The 22,764-nt window shown below is 43.1% G+C and overlaps 1 protein-coding gene across 1 annotated transcript in view; it reads right to left on the bottom strand.

Annotated features, from left to right (window-relative positions):
* RPAP3 (RNA polymerase II associated protein 3) overlaps positions 1 to 22,764 on the bottom strand; it is a 74,926-nt gene that overhangs the window by 40,450 nt on the left and 11,712 nt on the right. The window contains exons 5-12 of the mRNA XM_040410518.1: positions 21,134 to 21,261; positions 20,899 to 21,020; positions 17,713 to 17,783; positions 14,950 to 15,096; positions 11,966 to 12,093; positions 11,020 to 11,141; positions 2,920 to 2,990; positions 1,633 to 1,746 (exon numbers count right to left, since the gene is read on the bottom strand). Coding sequence (XP_040266452.1) covers positions 1,633 to 1,746; positions 2,920 to 2,990; positions 11,020 to 11,141; positions 11,966 to 12,093; positions 14,950 to 15,096; positions 17,713 to 17,783; positions 20,899 to 21,020; positions 21,134 to 21,261 — 903 coding nt within the window. The remainder of the gene's footprint in view (positions 1 to 1,632; positions 1,747 to 2,919; positions 2,991 to 11,019; positions 11,142 to 11,965; positions 12,094 to 14,949; positions 15,097 to 17,712; positions 17,784 to 20,898; positions 21,021 to 21,133; positions 21,262 to 22,764) is intronic.

The raw sequence follows: 22,764 nt of genomic DNA, 5'->3' as shown, positions 1-22,764 counted from the left end.
CCTGATAAGTAAAAACCATAGAATTCAATGTTCCCGTTTTTCTCATGACTGTATACTATTAGATGCCTCGGACAGACGCCGTACAGTAGCATACATTGCAAAAAACATTAAATACGCCTAACATATATGATTTCTTTACTGGACACTGTTATATGGGGTAGCTCAGTCTATTATATTACTTTATACCTTTTTCTTTGTGGTATACGGACGTATACTGGAGAGACGGATGGCCAAAGAGAGGTTGCTGGGATTTTCGTGTCCCCAGCCACCGCTGGTCGCCACATTCAATGGCTATTCTGAACTTAGCTATGAATGGCTGAGATGAGAATACTCCTTAGGGCAGGCATCTTCAAACTGCGGCCCTCCAGCTGTTGCAAAACTACAACTCCCAGCATGCCCGAACAGCCTACAGGTATCAGCCTACAGCAGGGCATGGTGGGAGTCTTAGTTTTACAACAGCTGGAGGGCCGCAGTTTGAGGATGCCTGCCTTAGGGCATCAACATATAATCTAAGTTAGACTTCATTTAAACCAGCTGTTTCAAAGAAACAGAGTCAAGCAGGGGGCTAACTGAACAAGTGCAAGAACACTCCATCACAGAAATTCAGAAATCCATAGTACAGGGTGAAAACGTGGAATTCTGTCCTAAATTACCCATGACTGACCTCTAGTGGAGAGTTTATATGTGCAAAGGAAGGCAATCCTAGTCTATAGGTTTTTCTGTAATATAAGCTCACTTGTATGTTGCCAACTTGTTAACAGCATTGAAAGGTATTCTATAACATACTTTTATTAATAGTTTCCTATTAACCCATTGAGGAGAGAGTGATTTTCTGTTTTTGCTTTTGGACTCCCTGTCTTTCTGGAGCCATAAGGTTTTTATTTTTCCATTTTCACTTAGCCATAGGAGGGCTTATTTTCGGTGAGACAAGTTGTACTTTCTGATGGCACCATTTAATATTGAATACAATTTGAAGTGGGAAGCTTGAAAAGTATTCCAAACTGAGTGGAGTGGAATTGGGAAAAAAAACAGGATTCTGCCATGTTTTTTTGGGTTTCGTCTTTACGTGGTAAAACAAACCTGATACCTTCATTCTCAAGGTCAGTATGATTACAGGGATACCACATTTGCACATTTTCTTGTGCTTTAATACCTTGGAGAAAAAAAAACTAAAAAAAAAAAATAGATTTTTGGTTTGCATTGCCATATTCTGACCCCAATTACTTTTTAGATTTACGCCTACGATGTTGAGTGAGGGCTCATGTTTTTCAGGGCAGTGTGTAGTTTTTAATGATATTTTAGAGTGTGAATAACTTTTTGATCACTTTTTTGGGGAGGCAATGTGATGGAAAAACGGAGAATCGGCCATTTTGATTTCTTTTCCCTTATAGTGTTCACCATATGGGATAAATATGTTTACATTTTAATAGTTCAGACATCTTGGGACATGGTGATGCCTATGATCTTACATACATTACACAATACATTAGTATTCATTTTGTCTACATAAAAAAGGCCATTTGCTGAAGTGAGACAACCCCTTTAACATAAAATCTTAATTAAAAGACACATTCCCTTTAATTGCAAGTGATTACCAAAGAAAATGTACATAATAATTATACATGCACTTACAGGTGATCTTAGATAGGAAGGTTTATCTATTGCCATTATAATACGTCTCTTATGAGGTTCTTCACTTTCGTCTGCAGACTGTTGATTTGCGTCTACAGTTTTTTCATTAAGTTCCTACACAAACATAAAAAGAGGCACATAAATATGTAGCTCCACTTTTTCTGGTGGATTTTCAAGCAACAGGCAATATTTCTTTAATTATTGCCATGTTACACCAAGTATCATTCTCTACAGTTCCCTTAAAGGGAACCTGTCACCGGGATTTTGTGTATAGAGCTGAGGACATGGGTTGCTAGATGGCCGCTAGCACATCCGCAATACCCAGTCCCCATAGCTCTGTGTGCTTTTATTGTGTAAAAAAACCCGATTTGATACATATGCAAATTAACCTGAAATGAGTCCTGTCCCTGACTCCTCTCACGTACAGGACACATCTCAGGATAATTTGCATATGTATCAAATCGTTTTTTTACACAATAAAAGCACACAGAGCTATGGGGACTGGGTATTGCAGATGTGCTAGCGGCCATCTAGCATCCCATGTCTTCAGCTCTATACACAAAATCCCGGTGACAGGTTCCCTTTAACATTTTTAGAAAAATTCTATTAGCATTCCAGTTGAAATTCCCATCCATCCACCAATAAAAGTGCTGGATCGGTCCTATGACAGACATCAATAGCACTCAATAGACCGTACTTATAATGGGTCTGTCAGGTTTCAGTAATGGTGTTCATGATTTTGAAGGGACGAATAGTGCAAATATGATGGAATTTCCATGTGAACAGAGCCTAAAGCCTGTACTACACTGTCCGATTCGCACAAATGCTCGTTAGGGATAATCTGGCAGTGTAATACCGCCAAAGACTGCCCGATGAATGAGCAAACACTTTTAACAGCAGATCGTGGTGCCCATTAATGATCCGATGCCGGAAAACCACTACACAGCATGGGGACGAGCAATGCACAGCGATCGCTCCTCCCCATGTTGCGGAGGAGATTGCTGCATGTAATAGCAGTGGTCTCCTCCACTAGTGAGCAGGCGATTGCAGTTGCCTGCCACATCAAGCTGTGCAATACAGCCTTAACATTTGCTACCTGTCGCTGTTTTGGTCATTGTCATTTTAATAACCTTAGTTCCCCTTCCTTTCTTTGTCTAGTAAAGTACCTTTTACATGTTTCAGAGGACCCACAGTACTCATGTTGCTCGTTACATTTATTCCACATACATTATACATCCTTGAAGAACAATGACTAGCAACCAGATTGCAGTCTATGACTGGAAATACCTGAGAAATTCTGGACAGTTCTGATATTGCCTGCTTGTTTCCAGGTTCAAGTTTTAACACAGTCTCGAAATCTAGAAGAAAAGAAACAAAATATGATATTAATTTATGAACACCGGAATCAGCCATCACTTTAGTGTCAATTTTTTTCACGTTTAGGTCCTCTTATCTGAAGCGCAACTTGTTTTTTCAATTTTTTTTATAGTATCATAAGATACACATTTCTGGACTTAATCAATTATATGGACTAAATTAGAGAGCAAACGGAAAAATTAAAAAATACTATGTACTGTAAAAAAAATACCTGCGTATTTTATGCCTAATTACCTAAATAAGCCTAACCCAGGTTAACATGTTCCTTAACCTAATTCACTGATGTCAAGGTGGTACAATACAGACTATGGTGCTTTTCAGGGAAAATGGCAGAATTCAAGGGTTTTCGATCTTTAGAAGCATGTGTTTTAGAAATTTTCTATGGCAAGTCCAATGAAACCGGTGGGGAAATCTTCTGAGCAAATCCACATCAAGCGGTGCGGGTTTTGCTGTGAATTCCCTTCTTGCATTATAATCCTCTGCTAATGCCATGGCAATCCCTTGGCGACGGTGCCATAGTTCCCCATTGGTCTCTGTTTCTCAACTTGCAGCGATTGTGTGCCAATCACAGCCTGCAGCAATCATGTATTAACATGATACTTCACTGCAGAAGGCGAAACTGGTGGGGGCCATGGAAACATCAGTATGGCAGTGCCAGGAGATTGGCAGGCACATAAACTTTTTTTTTTTACTTCTGTACCTGAGGATTTTGCTGCAGATCAGCAAATATTCTGCAGCAAAATCCTCAACACTAGAAATTCATTGCAAATGTAAAAATGTGCACCACAAGTCAATTTCCACGTGAACAGATTATACAGTGCATGGATGAGATTTGTCTGCTGTAGATGTTCCACAGAATTTCTGGTGTGTGGATTTACCCGCACTTACCTAGAACTGCCCTTCCTGTCTGTTGCACAAGGATGAACCTGAAACTTCGGAGACTATAAACTCCGGCATATTTCTGGATTATCAGGTCCGGAGATTTACTGGAGTTGGCTTTTCACACATGTAGCCATCACACCGGAGATGTTCCATGTCGGGTGCGTTCTCACTACAGAGGAAATGTTCCAGGTCCCTAGACAAGGGGCAGGAACTTTAGGCATGGCCCACTGTGATTTTCTGGAACATTTACTGCTGTTTTCACACATGCGCTCACTTGACATAACCCGGAGATAGTACTAGGGTTCTTGGGAGAAAAAGTCTGGGTAAAGTCCGGGACAGATACTGCGGGCACACTCCATAAAATGTCTGGGAAGAGGCTCATTGTAGGCGATATATACACTGAATATTCTATTATTAAAGACTGTGGCTATGCTGTTATGAAACAGTTTCCCCTGACAAATATTCATGAGGAAGTCCTTGAGATTTATTAATGAATATGCTCTCTAAGCTCACAGCTTTCTAGGCAGACATTTACTGTCAGAAATGTAACTTGAAAATCCTGGGCCCCAGTGCAAAATCTGTAACGGAGCCCCCCACCTACCATGTGATTTCTATAATACAGTCTTCTTGCAACAGGGGGGCTGCTGAGGCCCCTAGGCCTGGTAGCAACTGCTAGCTCTGCACCCTCTATAGCTACACCCTGGTTTAGTGGGCACTTGAATGCTTAGGAGACGCCGACTAAGTATTTTTCACTGGAGTTAAGTGACAAGATTCATTCACTTCTGAGAGCCAGAAACATTTATATATGTACAGTTGCAAGAAAAAGTATGTGAACCCTTTGGAATGATATGGATTTCTGCACAAATTGGTCATAAAATGTGATCTGATCTTCATCTAAGTCACAACAATAGACAATCACAGTCTGCTTAAACCAATTACACACAAATAATTAAATGTTACCATGTTTTTATTGAACACACCATGTAAACATTCACAGTGCAGGTGGAAAAAGTATGTGAACCCTTGGATTTAATAACTGGTTGAACCTCCTTTGGCAGCAATAACTTCAACCAAACGTTTCCTGTAGTTGCAGATCAGACGTGCACAACGGTCAGGAGTAATTCTTGACCATTCCTCTTTACAGAACTGTTTCAGTTCAGCAATATTCTTGGGATGTCTGGTGTGAATCGCTTTCTTGAGGTCATGCCACAGCATCTCAATCGGGTTGAGGTCAGGACTCTGACTGGGCCACTTCAGAAGGCGTATTTTCTTCTGTTTAAGCCACTCTGTTGTTGATTTACTTCTATGCTTTGGGTCGTTGTCCTGTTGCAACATCCATCTTCTGTTGAGCTTCAGCTGGTGGACAGATGGCCTTAAGTTCTCCTGCAAAATGTCTTGATAAATTTGGGAATAAATTTTTCCTTAGATGATAGCAATCCGTCCAGGCCCTGACGCAGCAAAGCAGCCCCAAACCATGATGCCCCAAACCATGATGCCCCCACCACCATACTTCACATTTGGGATGAGGTTTTGATGTTGGTGTGCTGTGCCTCTTTTTCTCCACACATAGTCTTGTGTGTTTCTTCCAAACAACTCAACTTTGGTTTCATCTGTCCACAGAATATTTTGCCAGTACTGCTGTGGAACATCCAGCTGCTCTTGTGCAAACTGTAAACGTGCAGCAATGTTTTTTTTGGACAGCAGTGGATTCCTCTGTGGTATCCTCCCATGAAATCCATTCTTGTTTAGTGTTTTACGTATCGTAGATTCGCTAACAGGGATGTTAGCATATGCCAGAGACTTTTGTAAGTCTTTAGCTGACACTCTAGGATTCTTCTTCAACTCATTGAGCAGTCTGCGCTGTGCTCTTGCAGTCATCTTTACAGGACGGCCACTCCTAGGGAGAGTAGCAGCAGTGCTGAACTTTCTCCATTTATAGACAATTTGTCTTACCGTGGACTGATGAATAGCAAGGCTTTTGGAAATACTTTTATAACCCTTTCCAGCTTTATGCAAGTCAACAATTCTTAATCGTAGGTCTTCTGAGAGCTCTTTTGTGCGAGGTATCATTCACATCAGGCAATGCTTCTTGTGAAAAGCAAACCCAGAACTGGTGTGTGTTTTTTTATAGGGCAGGGCAGCTGTAACCAACACCTCCAATCTCATCTCGTTGATTGGAGTCCAGTTGGCTGACACCTCACTCCAATTAGCTCTTGGAGATGTCATTAGTCTAGGGGTTCACATACTTTTTCCACCTGCACTGTGAATGTTTACATGGTGTGTTCAATAAAAACATGGTAACATTTAATTCTTTGTGTGTTATTAGTTTAAGCAGACTGTGATTGTCTATTGTTGTGACTAAGGGCTCTTTCACACTTGCGTTCTTTTCTTCCGGCATAGAGTTCCGTCGTCGGGGCTCTATGCCGGAAGAATCCTGATCAGGATTATCCTAATGCATTCTGAATGGAGAGAAATTCGTTCAGGATGCATCAGGATGTCTTCAGTTCCGGAACGGAACGTTTGTTAGCCGGAGAAAATACCGCAGCATGCTGCGCTTTTTGCTCCGGCCAAAAATCCGGAACACTTGCCGCAAGGCCGGATCCGGAATTAATGCCCATTGGAAGGCATTGATCCGGATCCGGCCTTAAGCTAAACGTCGTTTCGGCGCATTGCCGGAGCCGACATTTAGCTTTTTCAGAGTGGTTACCATGGCTGCCGGGACGCTAAAGTCCTGACAGCCATGGTAAAGTGTAGTGGGGAGCGGGGGAGCAGCATACTTACCGTCCGTGCGGCTCCCCGGGCGCTCCAGAGTGACGTCAGGGCGCCCCAAGCGCATGGATCACGTGATCGCATGGATCACGTCATCCATGCGCATGGGGCGCTCTGACATCACTCTGGAGCGCCCCGGGAGCCGCACGGACCGTAAGTATACCGCTCCCCCGCTCCTACTATGGCAACCAGGACTTTAATAGCGTCCTGGGTGCCATAGTAACACTGAAAGCATTTGGAAGACGGTTCCGTCTTCAAATGCTTTCAGTACACTTGCGTTTTTCCGGATCCGGCGGGCACCTCCGGCAACGGAAGTGCATGCCGGATCCCAACAACGCAAGTGTGAAAGAGGCCTTAGATGAAGATCAGATCACATTTTATGACCAATTTGTGCAGAAATCCATATCATTCCAAAGGGTTCACATACTTTTTCTTGCAACTGTAAGTGTAAATTATTTTGGCAGCTTCTTCTATAATACTCACTTATATTAGCAGCTTACATTACATTTGGAGTCAGCAAAGGTGATTATGTATGGATTTGACTATATTCACCGTGGTCACCTTTGCAGACCAGAACCAAGTACTGGTAGTGGTTAAAGGGAAAAAATAGTATCAGCCTCCAACACATACGAAATGATAATTTTACATTCAACCTATTCACACAAACTCAAAATATTAGTCTTTGGTTCATGATGATGAAATGTTAGGTAGCAGTAATAGAAGACAGCAGAATTCTGAGTCTGACAAAGAAACTGGATAGATCTATATATATACACACACAGTACAGACCAAAAGTTTGGACACACCTTCTCATTCAAAGAGTTTTCTTTATTTTCATGACTATGAAGGCATCAAAACTATGAATTAACACATGTGGAATTATATACATAACAAACAAGTGTGAAACAACTGAAAATGTCATATTCTAGGTTCTTCAAAGTAGCCACCTTTTGCTTTGATTACTGCTTTGCACACTCTTGGCATTCTCTTGATGAGCTTCAAGAGGTAGTCCCCTGAAATGGTCTTCCAACAGTCTTGAAGTTCCCAGAGATGCTTAGCACTTGTTGGCCCTTTTGCCTTCACTCTGCGGTCCAGCTCACCCCAAACCATCTCGATTGGGTTCAGGTCCGGTGACTGTGGAGGCCAGGTCATCTGGCGCAGCACCCCATCACTCTCCTTCATGGTCAAATAGCCCTTACTTTCAAAGTTTTCCCAATTTTTCGGCTGACTGACTGATCTTCATTTCTTAAAGTAATGATGGCCACTTGTTTTTCTTTACTTAGCTGCTTTATTCTTGCCATAATACAAATTCTAACAGTCTATTCAGTAGGACTATCAGCTGTGTATCCACCTGACTTCTCCTCAATGCCACTGATGGTCCCAACCCCATTTATAAGGCAAGAAATCCCACTTATTAAACCTGACAGGGCACACCTGTGAAGTGAAAACCATTTCACCAAGAGTGTGCAAAGCAGTAATCAAAGCAAAAGGTGGCTACTTTGAAGAACCTAGAATATGACATATTTTCAGTTGTTTCACACTTGTTTGTTATGTATATAATTCCACATGTGTTAATTCATAGTTTTGATGCCTTCAGTGTGAATCTACAATTTTCATAGTCATGAAAATAAAGAAAACTCTTTGAATGAGAAGGTGTGTCCAAACTTTTGGTGTGTATATATATATATATATATATATATATATATATATATATATATATATATATATATATATATATAAAGAAAAATGGCGGCACTGGCTGCAAGGGAGAGGTACGGGTGCACGTCTCAAGGGGAGTAGACTTGTAGCCCCGATGAATAGATCCAGAAAAAAGAGCGGCACTCCGGTAGGTAAAAGCAAGTGAACCCTTTATTCACCCAAGTGGTGCAACGTTTCGGCTCTAATCACGAGCCTTCCTCAAGCGGCTTCCTCAGGCTTGACATATGACATATTCAGGCTTGAGGAAGGCTCGTGTGAGCCGAAACGTCGCAAGTTGCCATATTATGGGTGATTAAAATCCTTTTATTTCACCATTATTTTGGAGTGCAGTCCTACTTTTTTCATCTCCATATTATCAGGTATTGCCGTTACCCTACGTTGGACTCTGCACCCATATCCTGGCTGGTGCTCCCGCTGGATATATAGAAAAAAGTGGCAGCACTCCATGAGATAAAAAAAAAGTACAAAAATCTTTATTTACCCAGACAGGACATGCAATGTTTCGGCTCTATGCTGGAGCAAGGCTCAAGGCTCATGGAGTGCTGCCCACTTTTTTGACTTTATATAAAGGCACAAAAGTGTAAAATACCAACACAGCGCATCATTGGAATAAATGCGTTACTGGAGAGAAGCTACTGATCAGTCCTTTACAGCAAAGATGCTGCCTTTTCTGCATCACAGATCTGTGAGCCCTGATTACCGAATAATACAGTAGCATTCTCTGAGAATACACTGAGGGAAATATATTAAGAACTGTGTCTTACACCAGTCTTAATAAATAACCATGAAGTTAAGTGTTGCGTCAGAATAATTAAAGAGGCATAAAGCGCATCAGCAGGAAGTTCATGCACCAGAAAAAGAAATCTAAGCAAACGAGGTAGTTGGCATCTGGTAAGCGTAGGGCTGTGGAGGTCCCAATGGCAGCTCGCACCCTCTCACAGTTTGTAAATGTAGTAAGGTTGGTGGTCAAAACAGCACCAATTTTGGCGCAAACCTGCACTTGCACCAATATCTCCAACTTTTGTATTCCAGAAAACTGGCACAGAAACTTGATACATTCCCCCCACTGACCACAACCTATATTTAGTCTATTTAAGTGCACTAGATAATATTAGGGTGGGCCATGAAAAACACAAGTTTGTTCTTGCACAAGAGAACCTTCGATACTCAGTATGGCTTCAGGTGAAGCAATTTCACTGCACACTGACATATTCCAATATGTACATGTTGGGATCATTTTTGTATTGAGAGCTTCTCATAATCCTCTCCTAGATATCTGCAACAATGACAGGTGCCTGATGATGTGGTTGTCTACATTTTTTGGGCATCAGCCATGGATCCCGTTACGCCACTTCTGCGCCAAACCTTGCATATTGCTTTTTGCTGGTACGGAAAGGTCTGGAAATTGACCAGCAAAACATTCCTGTGTTCCTGTGGATGAGCCTGACGGTACATAGACCTTTATCATCGCAAAACTTTGTTGGGAACATGCATACTACTGCCGTCCTCAGAGTACCACTCAACTGGCAGGGAAGGATATGATGGGCCTCATTCATTTCTTACACTGCTCGGGTAAAATGAAACCTGGGCTCCGATTAGTTGCTACTGGCAACAAAGACAGTTTTACTGCAAGACAGTTGGGGTCTATGCAGACCTATTCATTTCAATAGGGGGTCACAAAAAAGGAGGACAGCAATCCGCATGTCCATCCTGAGGCCCTGCAAAAAAAATAGAACATGTCCTATTCTTGTCCGTTTTGCGGACAAAAAGAAGAGGCATATTCTATCTTCGGGCAGGACGTTCCGATCCACAAAATGCAAAACACAAACGGACGGTATCCGTGTTTTGCAAATTTGCAATTTACAGTCTACAAAAATGGATACGGTCGTGTGAATGCACCCTTATCATGAATGAGTGCTGTGTAGTTCTGGGCCGATTTCTGGCAACTGAGCTATACCCGAACAGCTGATCAAAAGGAGTGCGGGGTGCTAGCCCCCACCGATCAGCTAGTGATGGTCTATCCTGAGGACAGGCCATCACTCAGTAAAGGCTGGAAAATCCCTTTAATAAAGACTGCGGCTAACATATGGTTAATATCAGAAATTCCACTGTGCCTGGAGTTGTATATCCAGACTTTAGATGAAATATGTTCCTCAGTAACTAGAACGATAAAATGAAATGTATCCAGTGTATTACGGAGTCTAATAAAATTAATCGCAGTGATAAGAATGTTGAGGTTTTGTAATATTTATAACTAGTGAATAACCACAGTAGAACAAGGGCAAGTCCTCCTGCGACAGAAATGTTCTGCTATCGATCTTGCTACAAATCCATGATGAATGTGTTGCAAAATCCCATATGTAAAATGCAGATTCACCGTGGATTTCACTCCTGTTACACTTAAAGGGGTGAAATATGTGATGAAAATCTGCAACAGAAATTGATATGCAGTGGATTTTTTAAATAAGCATGTCAACGTCCACACAGAAAACAAGTCCCCAGCACATGGATGGGATTTGTAACACTTCATCCACCTGCCTGGTACCGTAATCCACTGCAGATTTTACCTGCACAAATCTGCACGTACAATCTGTAGCAAATATGTTGTGTGTGGACATGCTGGTCAGCTAAGAGTTTCACCTTCTTTCGCCTCCCTCAGTTTGCCAAGCATTACTCTTGCAGTCCCTCTTCTGGCAAACGCTTTTCCATATGAAGTATCTAAAGCTATGGCCTGTGTGCAGTCTTCCTCGGCTTCCTGGTATCTGAAAGAAGCACAACCACATGTGTACAATCGGTATACCAAGGCTTAAGACTCATATGAGACCTGCCGCAGAGGAGACATTATTTTTAGCACAAAATGAGAGCACTATTGATTCACAACCATTAACCTTCTTCTGACCTTTTTCTTGTACATTCACATTCTTAAATGTCACTCTGTTCGCACAAAGATCTCTAAAGGAGTTACATAAAGAAGTGATTGGCAGGAAATGACCTGGACTTTAGACAACACAAGTTGGAAGACCTCAAACATCAGCATCAAATGGCCATTGAGGATTATTCTCTCGGGCAAATCAATTTTCACCAATTTTGATCCCTGTTACATTGATAGCCCATATTTATATAATAATATATAACTCGTGAACCTAGTGGGAGCAGAGCCTTAAAGGGGTTGTTTCCCCCACCGGGGCCTTTCTGGCTGGGTCCCCGCCGATACTGGTCCTGGCTACTTCGCACCCTTCTCGCCAATGCAGATCGCCAGACAACCCCTTTTACTGAATGTTCTCTTTTTATAATGTTACTTTGAGCAGATACAGGTCTTGGTTAATCTATAAAGATGCCAGAGATAGAGAACTCCAAATCTTCCAAATAGATACAGATAAATGATCACATTCTGGTTGCCTGCAGACACCACTAGAGGGAGCTTAGGAGCTTATACAACTGTCAGATATTTTTAGTGAATGCATAGCATCAGACTCAAGGGAAGTACACATCAGCCCTTCCTCCTTCCCGACAGAAACACAGCAGTGATCATCTAACATGATCCAGCATCAAATCAAACAGTATATCATATATATATGATCCTTACTTTAGAATTTTCAGGTAGGCCATGGCTCGATTTGCTGGTAACAGTGCGTTTGTGCTATCTGCTGCAATTCCTTGTGTGTAGCATTCAATGGCAAGTTCATACTTTCCTTCTTTAAAGTAAGCATTTCCCTGTACCAATGGAAATAGAATTCTGTTTAACATCCTGACGGGGTACACAGTCGTAGTATGTAGGAGAACCAATGGCTACAACTTACTATGCAATGGCAGTGTACTTCACAGTCACAAAGTTTAGTACTGGGCAAGTACACACTTAGATGTGCTGTGGCCAATCCACCTTGGTGCACAGCGTTCACATATGTCCTCACAAATTATACAAAAATATTCCAACTGAAACACTAAGGCCTCTATCACACGGGCGTCATGGTTTTGGGCCGGATAAGATGCGGGTGCGTCGCGGGAAAATGCGCGATTTTTCCGCGCAAGTGCAAAACATTTTAATGCGTGAGAAAAATCGGCATGTTTGGTACCCAGACCCGAACTTCTTCACAGAAGTTCGGGTTTGGGTTAGGTGTTGTGTAGATTGTATTATTTTCCCTTATAACATGGTTATAAGGGAAAATAATAGCATTCTTAATACAGAATGCTTAGTACAATAGGGCTGGAGGGGTTAAAAAAGATTTTAATTTTTTTTTAACTCACCTTAATCCACTTGTTCGCGCAGCCCAGCTTCTCTTCTGTCTTCTTTCTTCAGGACCTGGGTAAAGGACCTGTGGTGACGGACGATGTGATGAGCGCAGTGGCGTCACCATAGGTCCTTTTCCTCACAGATGAAGGCAGAAGAGAAGCCGTGCTGCGCGAACAAGTGGATTAAGGCGAGTTAAATTATTATAAAAAATTTTTAACCCCTCCAGCCCTATTGTACTAAGCATTCTGTATTAAGAATGCTATTATTTTCCCTTATAACCATGTTATAAAGGGAAAATAATGATCGGGTCCCCATCCCAATAGTGTCCTAGCAATCGTGCGTGAAAATCGCACCGCATCCACAGTTGCTTGCGATTTTCACGCAGCCCTATTCACTTCTATGGGGCCTGCGTTGCGTGAAAAACGCACAAAATAGAGCATGCTGCGATTTTCACGCAACGCACAAGTGATGCGTGAAAATCACTGCTCGTGTGCACAGCCCCATAGAAATGAATGGGTCCGAATTCAGTGCAGGTGCAATGCGTTCACCTCACGCATTGCACCCGCGCGGAAATCTCGCCCGTGTGAAAGGGGCCTAAGGGTTATTATTTGGGAAAATCTAAAATGGGCAGCAGTTCTGGGTGTTACCAACAGGTCCTCCATACAAAGTCACTCAGATCACATTTTCACATTTTGGCTGTTGTTTTAACATCTGAATGTTTTATTTATTATGATGAGATGATTAGGTATTTACTCATAATTTGGTTACTAAGTGGACTTTAGGCCTTATGCACACGACCGTTGTTTTGGTCCGCCTCCGAGCCACAGTTTTTGCGGCTCGGATGCGGACTCATTCACTTTAATGGGGCCGCAAAAGATGCGGACAGCACCCCGTGAACTGTCCCTATCCGTTGCTCCGTTCCGTGGTCCGCAAAAAAAAAAAAAAAAGTCCTATTCTTGTCGCTTTTGCGGACAAGAAAAGGCAGTTATATCAATAGATGTCCGTGCCGTTCCGCAAATGGCGGAACGGACGCGGACACCATGCGTGTTTTGCGGATCCGCAATTTGCGGACCGCAAAACACACAACGGTCGTGTGCATGAGGCCTTATAAAGAGGAGCTGTCACTGTAGAAGACCTAATATAAAGCACGTTAAAATGACACCCTAAGGCCCCTTTCACACGGGCAAGTATTCCGCGCGGGTGCAATGCGTGAGTTGAACGCATTGCACCCGCACTGAATACCGACCCATTCATTTCTATGGGGCTGTGCACATGAGTTGTGATTTTCACGCTTCACTTGTGTGTTGCGTGAAAATCGCAGCAAGCTCTATATTCTGCGTTTTTCACGCAACGCAGGCCCCATAGAAGTGAATGGGGCTACGTGAAAATCGCAAGCATCGGCTAGCAAGTGTGGATGCGGTGCGATTTTCACGCATGGCTGCTAGGTGACGATCGGGCTGGGGACCCGATCTGTATTATTTTCCCTTATAACATGGTTATAAGGGAAAATAATAGCATTCTGAATACAGAATGCAAAGTAAAATAGTGATGGAGGGGTTAAAAATATAAAAAAATTAACTCAGAGTCCACTTAATCGCGTAGTTGCGGATCTCTGTCTTCTTCTGTAATGTTGAGCTGCCGGCTAAGGACCTGTGGTGACGTCACATCACATGATCCAATCACATGGTCCCTCACCATGGTGATGAACCATGTGATTGGACCATGTGATGAGCACAATGACGTCCTCAAAGGTCCTATTCCTGTGCACAGCAAAGAAGAAGACAGAAGAGATGCCGGCTGCGCGATCAAGTGGCAAAATTTTTAACCCCTCCAGCCCTATTTTACTAAGCATTCTGTATTAAGAATGCTATTATTTTCCCTTATAACTATGTTATAAGGGAAAATAATACAATCTACAGAACACCGATCCAAAACCCGAACTTCTTCACAGAAGTTCGAGTTTGGGTACCAAACATGCCGATTTTTCTCAAGCGTGTGCAAAACGCATTACAATGTTTTGCACTCGCGCGGAAAAATCGCGCATTTTCCCGCAACGCACCCGCCTCTTATTCGGGCAAAAAACATGACGCCCGTGTGAAAGAGGCCTAATAGTAGCTTGGTTCAGTTATATCCTGTCCAAAGAGCAAAATAGTAGGGCGGAAAAGAAGCACTTCCTGGCAAATCTGAAAATCATATGACTCAATCTGATACACCATGCGACCGCACAGAATCATTTTCTGTTCATCCCACAATTAGCGCTCTCAGAGGCGGCATACTGGATGCAATTATATTTTCAGGGTTTAAAGGCATTTTTTATATTTTAAGGTATTAAAACATACCAGATCTTTCTGTACAATAGCTTTTTGTTTCAGCTGTTGCGCTTCTATATGTTTCTTTTCTTCTTCAGATATTTCTGAACTTTTCTCTTCAATGTTCTCCCTAATATCTTCTTTTTCTTGTAATGTACTTGAGGATGACTGAAGCTCCTAAAATATACACACAAATAGTTGATTAAAGGGGTTGTTCAAGATATTAAAAGGGTTGTGCCACAAAAAATATTCTACATTTTAGCCAGTGAGCTATTCAATAAAATATATCTATATAGCGCCCCCTGCTGTTTGTTCTTTTCCTTATTTCTCTGTCCACCTCACTGAGGTGTTTGCACACGCTCAGTTAAGCTGTGGCAGTTACAGCGAAAGAGCTGCAGCAGAAAGAACACCACTCCCGAGTAAGGACACGTCCCTGAGCTGTTAGCCTGACATAAATCCGGCAGAACAATTGGAGCAATGAATGGGAGATCTGTGGATCCATGTGAGGTACAGGGCTGGTTCTAGCTTTGTTAGAAAGAGGCTGTCATGTACTATATGATTTTCATTTTTTACATCAGTCATGGCATAACCCTTTTAAGAAACCTCACCTGGAGCAGGAGTTTGTATAACCTGAAAAAGAAACATTACTCACCCTTTAAATGTGCTGCCCCTCTGGTGGTCTCCGCCGGTCATACAGTGACGACATCACACATACAATTCATGTGACTGCTGCAGCTAAATGAATGAGGTACGTGATGTAACCGCTGCAGCACTGGAGCAACATCTGTTTAATGGATGACTAATGGCTATTTTTTCTTTATATTATACCGTTTCCTACTCTAAGACGACCCCTTTAAAGGAGGCATCTTTGCTGAACACAGAAAATAAAAAATGGTTAACGCATTGAGTGAATGTATCTACCAAGGTGGACTTTCTACAGGACCACATGATTCATCACATATTTTTGGCTCTGAATGTGTGGCTGTGGTTGTGAGGCCTTCTTTCAGAGCTGAATAAATAATATTCTCCCCTAAAGATGGGCTTACTGGTTAGAAGTCACTCCAACTGTTGCATTTAAAAACTTATTGTACAGACAATCATAAATAAATCAGATGATAAGCAGAGGGTAATTCCAATACTTGCACATAACTATTGTGTAATACTACATGCAACCGTGAAACAAAATACATTACAACCCTAATTCCCCAAAAAAGTTGGCTTGCTGTGTACAATGTAGGTAAAAACAATGCAATAATTAGCAAATCTCAGACTCATATTTTATTCACAATAGATCATAGAACACATATCAGATGTTGAAGTGAAGACATTTTACCATTTCATGGAAAAAAATAACTCATGGCAGCAACGCATCTGAAAAGAGTTGGGACAGGGCCATGTCTCCCATTGTGTAGCATCCCCTCTTCTTTTAACAGTCTGTAAATGTCTCGGAAATTAGGAGAACTGCTGAAGTTTTGGAACGTTGTCCCATTCTTCTAGCTGTTCAGTCCTAGGTCTTCTTTTCCCATATTTTTAGTTTCATGACGTGCCAAATGTTTTCTATTGGAGAATGGTCTGGACTGCGGGTGGACCAGTTCAGCACCCGGAATCATCTTCTGTGAAGCCATGTTGGTGTAAAGGATGCAGTATGTGGTTAAGCATGGTCTTGCTGAAATATGCAAGGCCTTCCCTGAAGGAGACAATGTCTGGATGGGAGCAGATGTTCTTACCAGATGTGTTAGGCCTCTTTCACACTTGCGTTGTTGGGATCCGGCGTGCATTTCCGTTGCCGGAGGTGCCAGCCGGATCCGGAAAAACGCAAGTGTACTGAAAGCATTTGAAGACGGAACCGTCTTCCAAATGCTTTCAGTGTTACTATGGCAGCCAGGACGCTATTAAAGTCCTGGTAGCCATAGTAGGAGCGGGGAGCGGGGGAGCAGTATACTTACAGTCCGTGCGGCTCCCGGGGCGCTCACATGATCCATGCGCTTGGGGCACCCTGACGTCACTCTGAAGCGCCCCGGGAGCCGCACGGACTGTAAGTATGCTGCTCCCCCGCTCCCCGCTACACTTTACCATGGCTGCCAGGACTTTAGCGTCCTGGCAGCCATGGTAACCACTCTGAAAAAGCTAAATGTCGGCTCCGGCAATGCGCCGAAACGACGTTTAGCTTAAGGCCGGATCCGGATCAATGCCTTCCAATGGGCATTAATTCCAGATCCGGCCTTGCGGCAAGTGTTCCGGATTTGTGGCCAGAGCAAAAAGCGCAGCATGCTGCGGTATTTTCTCCGGCCAAAAAACGTTCCGTTCCGGAACTGAAGACATCCTGATGCATCCTGAACGGATTTCTCTCCATTCAGAATGCATTAGGATAATCCTGATCAGGATTCTTCCGGCATAGAGCCCCGACGACGGAACTCTATGCCGGAAGACAAGAACGCAGGTGTGAAAGAGCCCTAAGCTGGCCACACCGTAAGCACTTATGCAATCCCATACCATCAGAGAGGCAGAGTCTTGAACTGTGTGCCAATAACAAGCTGGATGCTCCCTTTCCTCTTCAGTTCAAAGAATTTTTAGACACAGTTTTCTGCAGATTTGTGAACCTCTACCTATCTTTGCTTCTGAAAGACTGTGCCTCTCTAACATGCTCTTTTTACATTCAGTCATGTGACTTAGTAGGAAATTGCTCCTCCAGCAGTTTTCTATTAGTACCCTGTACTACATTTTTTGAGATGCATTGCTGTCATTAAGATTAAGAGAAAACAAAACGGAGTTGATTGAGAAGGATATACTTACCAGGGCTATTTTCTTTAGCTCGTTGGTGGCTTCAAAATTGTTTGAATCCAGTTCTAAGACCTTTTCATAATCTATGCAGAAAACAGAACAATCAAATGAATGAAATATCTGCCTATACACGAACAGCGTTTCTAAATAGACACCTTTTAGAGGAATTTGCAGTTCCGTTAGTTTGCTTGATGCTAGATAGTTTTCAAAAGAAAATGATCCGGGACAGCACAACCGTAAAAATAAATGAATCCCAAGTGTTTAAGGCATTTATGTTTCTCTTTGAAATGAAAAGAAACTCACTGGTAATGTCTATGAGTTTCTCTTCTCTCCAAAAGTTTAAAATTTTACCTTTTTTATCTAAATCCTGGAAAGCTGGTGTTTTACATCTATTTTTCCAGTAATCTAAATGACAAATCTTCTTGTGACAGTAAAGTGGAGAAGAATACCCAACTTCATACTTCGATATTGTATTCGGGAGTAAGGGACATCAAGGTAATGCTAGCATGGTTTTAAAAATGGCTAAACAAGAAAGGATATTTAAAGTGTTCCTATTGTCCGATTAAAGTTATGACGTCATATGGTTTGATCTTTGGGTCTGGTTGCGGAGATCTCAACTAGTTGCTGACACAAAGGAGCAGAAGAATTTAGTTAAAGGATAACTGTCATATTTTCATGACAAATTTTCATTTTAGCACATGTTACTGCTGAAGCAGCATTATGCATAAATCAATCTTTAGTTTCTTCACTTACCACTGTTTTCCTTGAGTTTTCCCCTTAGTTACGGCTGTTTTGAATCCTACGTTATGAGGATCTTCTCAAGATGGCTCCTCTGCCAGTTCTCTGAGGCCAAAACTGCCTTCCCTCACTTCCCATACAAACTTGCTGAACCCAGCAGCTTCCTGCCAGCCAATCAGATTGGATTACTGAGAGACACGCCTCCTCACTCTGAAGCCTAATGCAGGCATGCAGTGTGAAGGACCGCCCCTCTGTCTTCCTAGTCGAAGATAGGTGAGCCATAGAAACGGTCTTTTAAGGGAGCAGTGGAAAGGGACAGCAGACATTAATGTAAGCTGTTATTATAAGGTAATTAAACATATTTTGGCAATCATTGACAGACTTACTCGCCTAACTCTAATAAGCTAGTAAATAAAACAAAATATGACAGTTATCCTTTAAGTACTGTGCCCCTTTGTTAATAATTGGCTATCCTTAGAGAGGTAAGTGTCCATACATTGCACTAGGGTTGTTGCGGGTATCGAAATTTCGATACCCAATCGATACTTTTGTCCCGGTATCGATACGATACCGGGATTTCCGTTTTTTCGATACTGGGCTGCGCTTCTGCGCAGTCTAGTATCTCTGAACATGAGCGCGCTGCTATCGGCGCGCTCATGTTCTCTCTCAGCAGCACGGGGAGAAGGAAGCTGTCCTCCCTCCCCCTGTGCTGCTGCCGCTGCCACCAATGAGAAGAGAGGGGCGGAGGAGGGGCGGCAATGAGAAGAGAGGGGCGGAGGAGGGGCGGCAATGAGAAGAGAGGGGGTGGAGGAGGGGCGGCAATGAGAAGAGAGGGGCGGAGGAGGGGCGGGCGCACTGCGCCCCCAATGATAGGATTACTATTGGAGCGATGGGAGGAGACATCAGCTTCACTAGTGGGCGTTCCTTTTCCCTGCGCTGCGATTGGACAGCGCTACAGCCAGGGAGAAGGAACGCCCACTAGTGAAGCTGATGTCTCCTCCCATCGCTCCGATAGTAATCAGCAGCATGTGGAGCAGGAGAGGAGACCGTAATGGGGCACTGCGGGCGAACGGAGCGGCGCCCAGGACTAAATGGTGAGTGCTGAGACATCGCTGGGCGCCGCTCTGTGTGGCCTAATAGTGAAAGTCTGGACTCATATACAGTAGTCTTTAACACATACAGGAGGCGGGTGCCGGCAGCAGAATCGCATTGCCGGCACCCTGCCCCTGACAGGGAGCTGCGATCAGCGGCAGTTAACTGCCGCTGATCTGCTAGTACCCGCCTCCTGTATAAAGGGGTAAAATCATTGGTGGTGCAGTGTGCCCCCCCCCTCAATCCCCCCATCCCATTAAAATCATTGGTGGCACAGTGCGCCGGCCCCTCTCGACCCTCCAGTATTAAAATCATTGGTGGCAGTGGCCACAGGGACCTCTCCACTCCCCCTCATTGGTGGTGCAGTGGCAGCTTCTGATCGGAGCCCCAGCTGTGTAAGCCTGGGGCTCCGATCGGTTACCATGGCAGCCAGGAAGCTACAGAAGCCCTGGTTGCCATGGTAACATCCCTGATGCTGTGTGCACAAAGCACAGAGCAGCAGGGACAGTGTGGAGTCCTATTCACCCTGATAGAGATCTATCAGGGTGAATAGGAAAAGGGATGAAAGATCCCAGGTTCTAGCCCCTAAGGGGGGAAATAGTTATTAAATAAAAAGTGAAAAAAAAAAAAACACTAAAATATGAAGTATAAATCACCCCCCTTTTCCCAATTTCACATATAAAATATATAAATAAACATATTACATCGCCACGTCAGAAAAGTCCAAACTATTAAAATATAAAAAAAAAATCTAGGTGGTGAATGCCGGAACAGAAAAAATAAAATAAAAACTGCGCGATTCGCCATTTTTAAAAATGAGGAATGCACGTGGCTTTTTTTGTTTATTTTTTTCGCGTGGTATCGAATGGTATCGAGTATCGCAATACTTTTTCATGGTATCGAAACCGAATCAAAAATTTGGTATCGCAACAACTCTACATTGCACACTCTGCTCTCCAAGGAGAGTCGATAGTAGAAGCACAGCACTCAGCTAAGCACTTCTGCTCCTATTTTCAGCAACTGACTGAAGTTTCTGGACAAGCACCACAACCATCAGAACTTCTGAGATGTCAAAAGTCTGACCACTTAACAGATATTAAATTGCTTTGATTTATTATCTAGCTGAGGTGGCTTGATAGCCTGCTTTTCATATATTGATTTTATATGGTTTTGTGGGTTAAACCCTGTCAGTGCACTCTTTTCTTACCCAGTAGGGTTCTTCCCAAACCTTTCTTTGAACACTGAATCTATAATTTAACAGTTTGTCAGAGCAGGACGGTAGCTCAAAAAGTTATATACTGACGAATGTTTACTTTCTGTACAAAAATCATTAAAAAATAAATAAAATAAAAAAAACTTATGACACACCTTCCTTTGCTCCTTGGAAATTCTTCAATGCCAGACGACAGGCTCCTCTGCGAGCGTAAGCTTTCCAGTAACTGCGGTTTAAAGCAATAGCCAGATTGCAGTCTGACTCAGCAACAGCGTACCTATAAAAAGAAAAAAAAAACATATGGAAAGAAAATGTTTTCAGTTTTAAAGCAAAATGTAAATCACCAAGTCAGCTTGTTCAGGAAAAACACCAGCAGGACAAAACACTTACTTCTTTAGCCTAAAGAACGCAGATGCTCGGTTTGTAGGCAGGACGGCATTGTAGGGGTCAGCATCCATGCCTCTTGTGTAGCACTGCACAGCTTCATCATACTTTCCAGCCTTAAAGTAATTATTTCCCTGAAGTAAAAATGAAAACTTTTTCAGCTTTGTCTGCATTAGGCTTCTTTCACACTTGCGTTGTCCGGATCCGGCGTGTACTCCACTTGCCGGAATTACACGCCGGATCCGGAAAAACGCAAGTGTACTGAAAGCATTTGAAGACGGAACCGTCTTCCAAATGCGTTCAGTGTTACTATGGCAGCCAGGACGCTATTAAAGTCCTGGTTGCCATAGTAGGAGCGGGGAGCGGTATACTTACTGTCCGTGCGGCTCCCCGGGCGCTCCAGAATGACGTCAGAGCGCCCCATGCGCATGGATGACGTGATCCATGTGATCACATGATCCAAGCGCTTGAGGCGCCCTGACGTCACTCTGGAGCGCCCAGGGAGCCGCACGGATGGTAAGTATACTGCTCCCCCGCTCCCCACTACACTTTACCATGGCTGCCAGGACTTTAGCGTCCCGGCAGCCATGGTAACCACTCTGAAAAAGCTAAATGTCGGCTCCGGCAATGCGCCGAAACGACGTTTAGCTTAAGGCCGGATCCGGATCAATGCCTTTCAATGGGCATTAATTCCGGATCCGGCCTTGCGGCAAGTGTTCCGGATTTTTGGCCGGAGCAAAAAGCGCAGCATGCTGCAGTATTTTCTCCGGCCAAAAAACGTTCCGGAACTGAAGACATCCTGATGCATCCTGAACGGATTTCACTCCATTCAGAATGCATTGGGATAATCCTGATCAGGATTCTTCCGGCATAGAGCCCCGACGACGGAACTCTATGCCGGAAGACAAGAACGCAAGTGTGAAAGAGCCCTTAGTTTCTTTCCACAGATACCAAGTTATCAACAGACCATCACCCAAGACCCAATTCCATCAAAACGCTGATTTTTAGAACCACCAGAGCAATATTGCTTCTATTCTTTTCATCTTTTTTTGCCACGAGGAGAGTAAGGCCTCTTTCACAGGGGCGGATAAGATGCGGGTGCGTCGCAGGAAAATGCGCAATTTTTACGCGCGAGTGCAAAACATTTTAATGCGTTTTGCACGTGCGTGAGAAAAATCGGCATGTTTGGTACCCAAACCCGAACTTCTTCACAGAAGTTCGGGTTTTGGATCGGTGTTGTGTAGATTGTATTATTTTCTCTTATAACATGGTTATAAGAGAAAATAATGGCATTCTTAATACAGAATGCCAAGTACAATAGGGGTTAAATTTTTTTTAACTCACCTTAAACCACTTGTTTGCGCAGCCGGACTCTCTTGCGCTCATCACATGGTCCATCACATGCTCTATTACCATGGTGGTGGATCATGTGACGGACCATGTGATGAGCGCAGTGACATCACCACAGGTCCTTTTCCTGTGCAGAGCAAAAGATGAAGACAGAAGAGAAGCCAGGCTGCACGAACAAGTTAAATTATTTTTTTATTTATTTTTAACCCCTCCAGCCCTATTTTACTTAGCATTCTGTACTAAGAATGCTATTTTCCCTTATAACCATGTTATAAGGGAAAATAATA

This window comes from Bufo bufo, chromosome 1 (assembly GCF_905171765.1).
Source record: "Bufo bufo chromosome 1, aBufBuf1.1, whole genome shotgun sequence".
NCBI lineage: Eukaryota > Metazoa > Chordata > Amphibia > Anura > Bufonidae > Bufo > Bufo bufo.
This window is presented reverse-complemented; position numbering and strand designations above follow the sequence as displayed.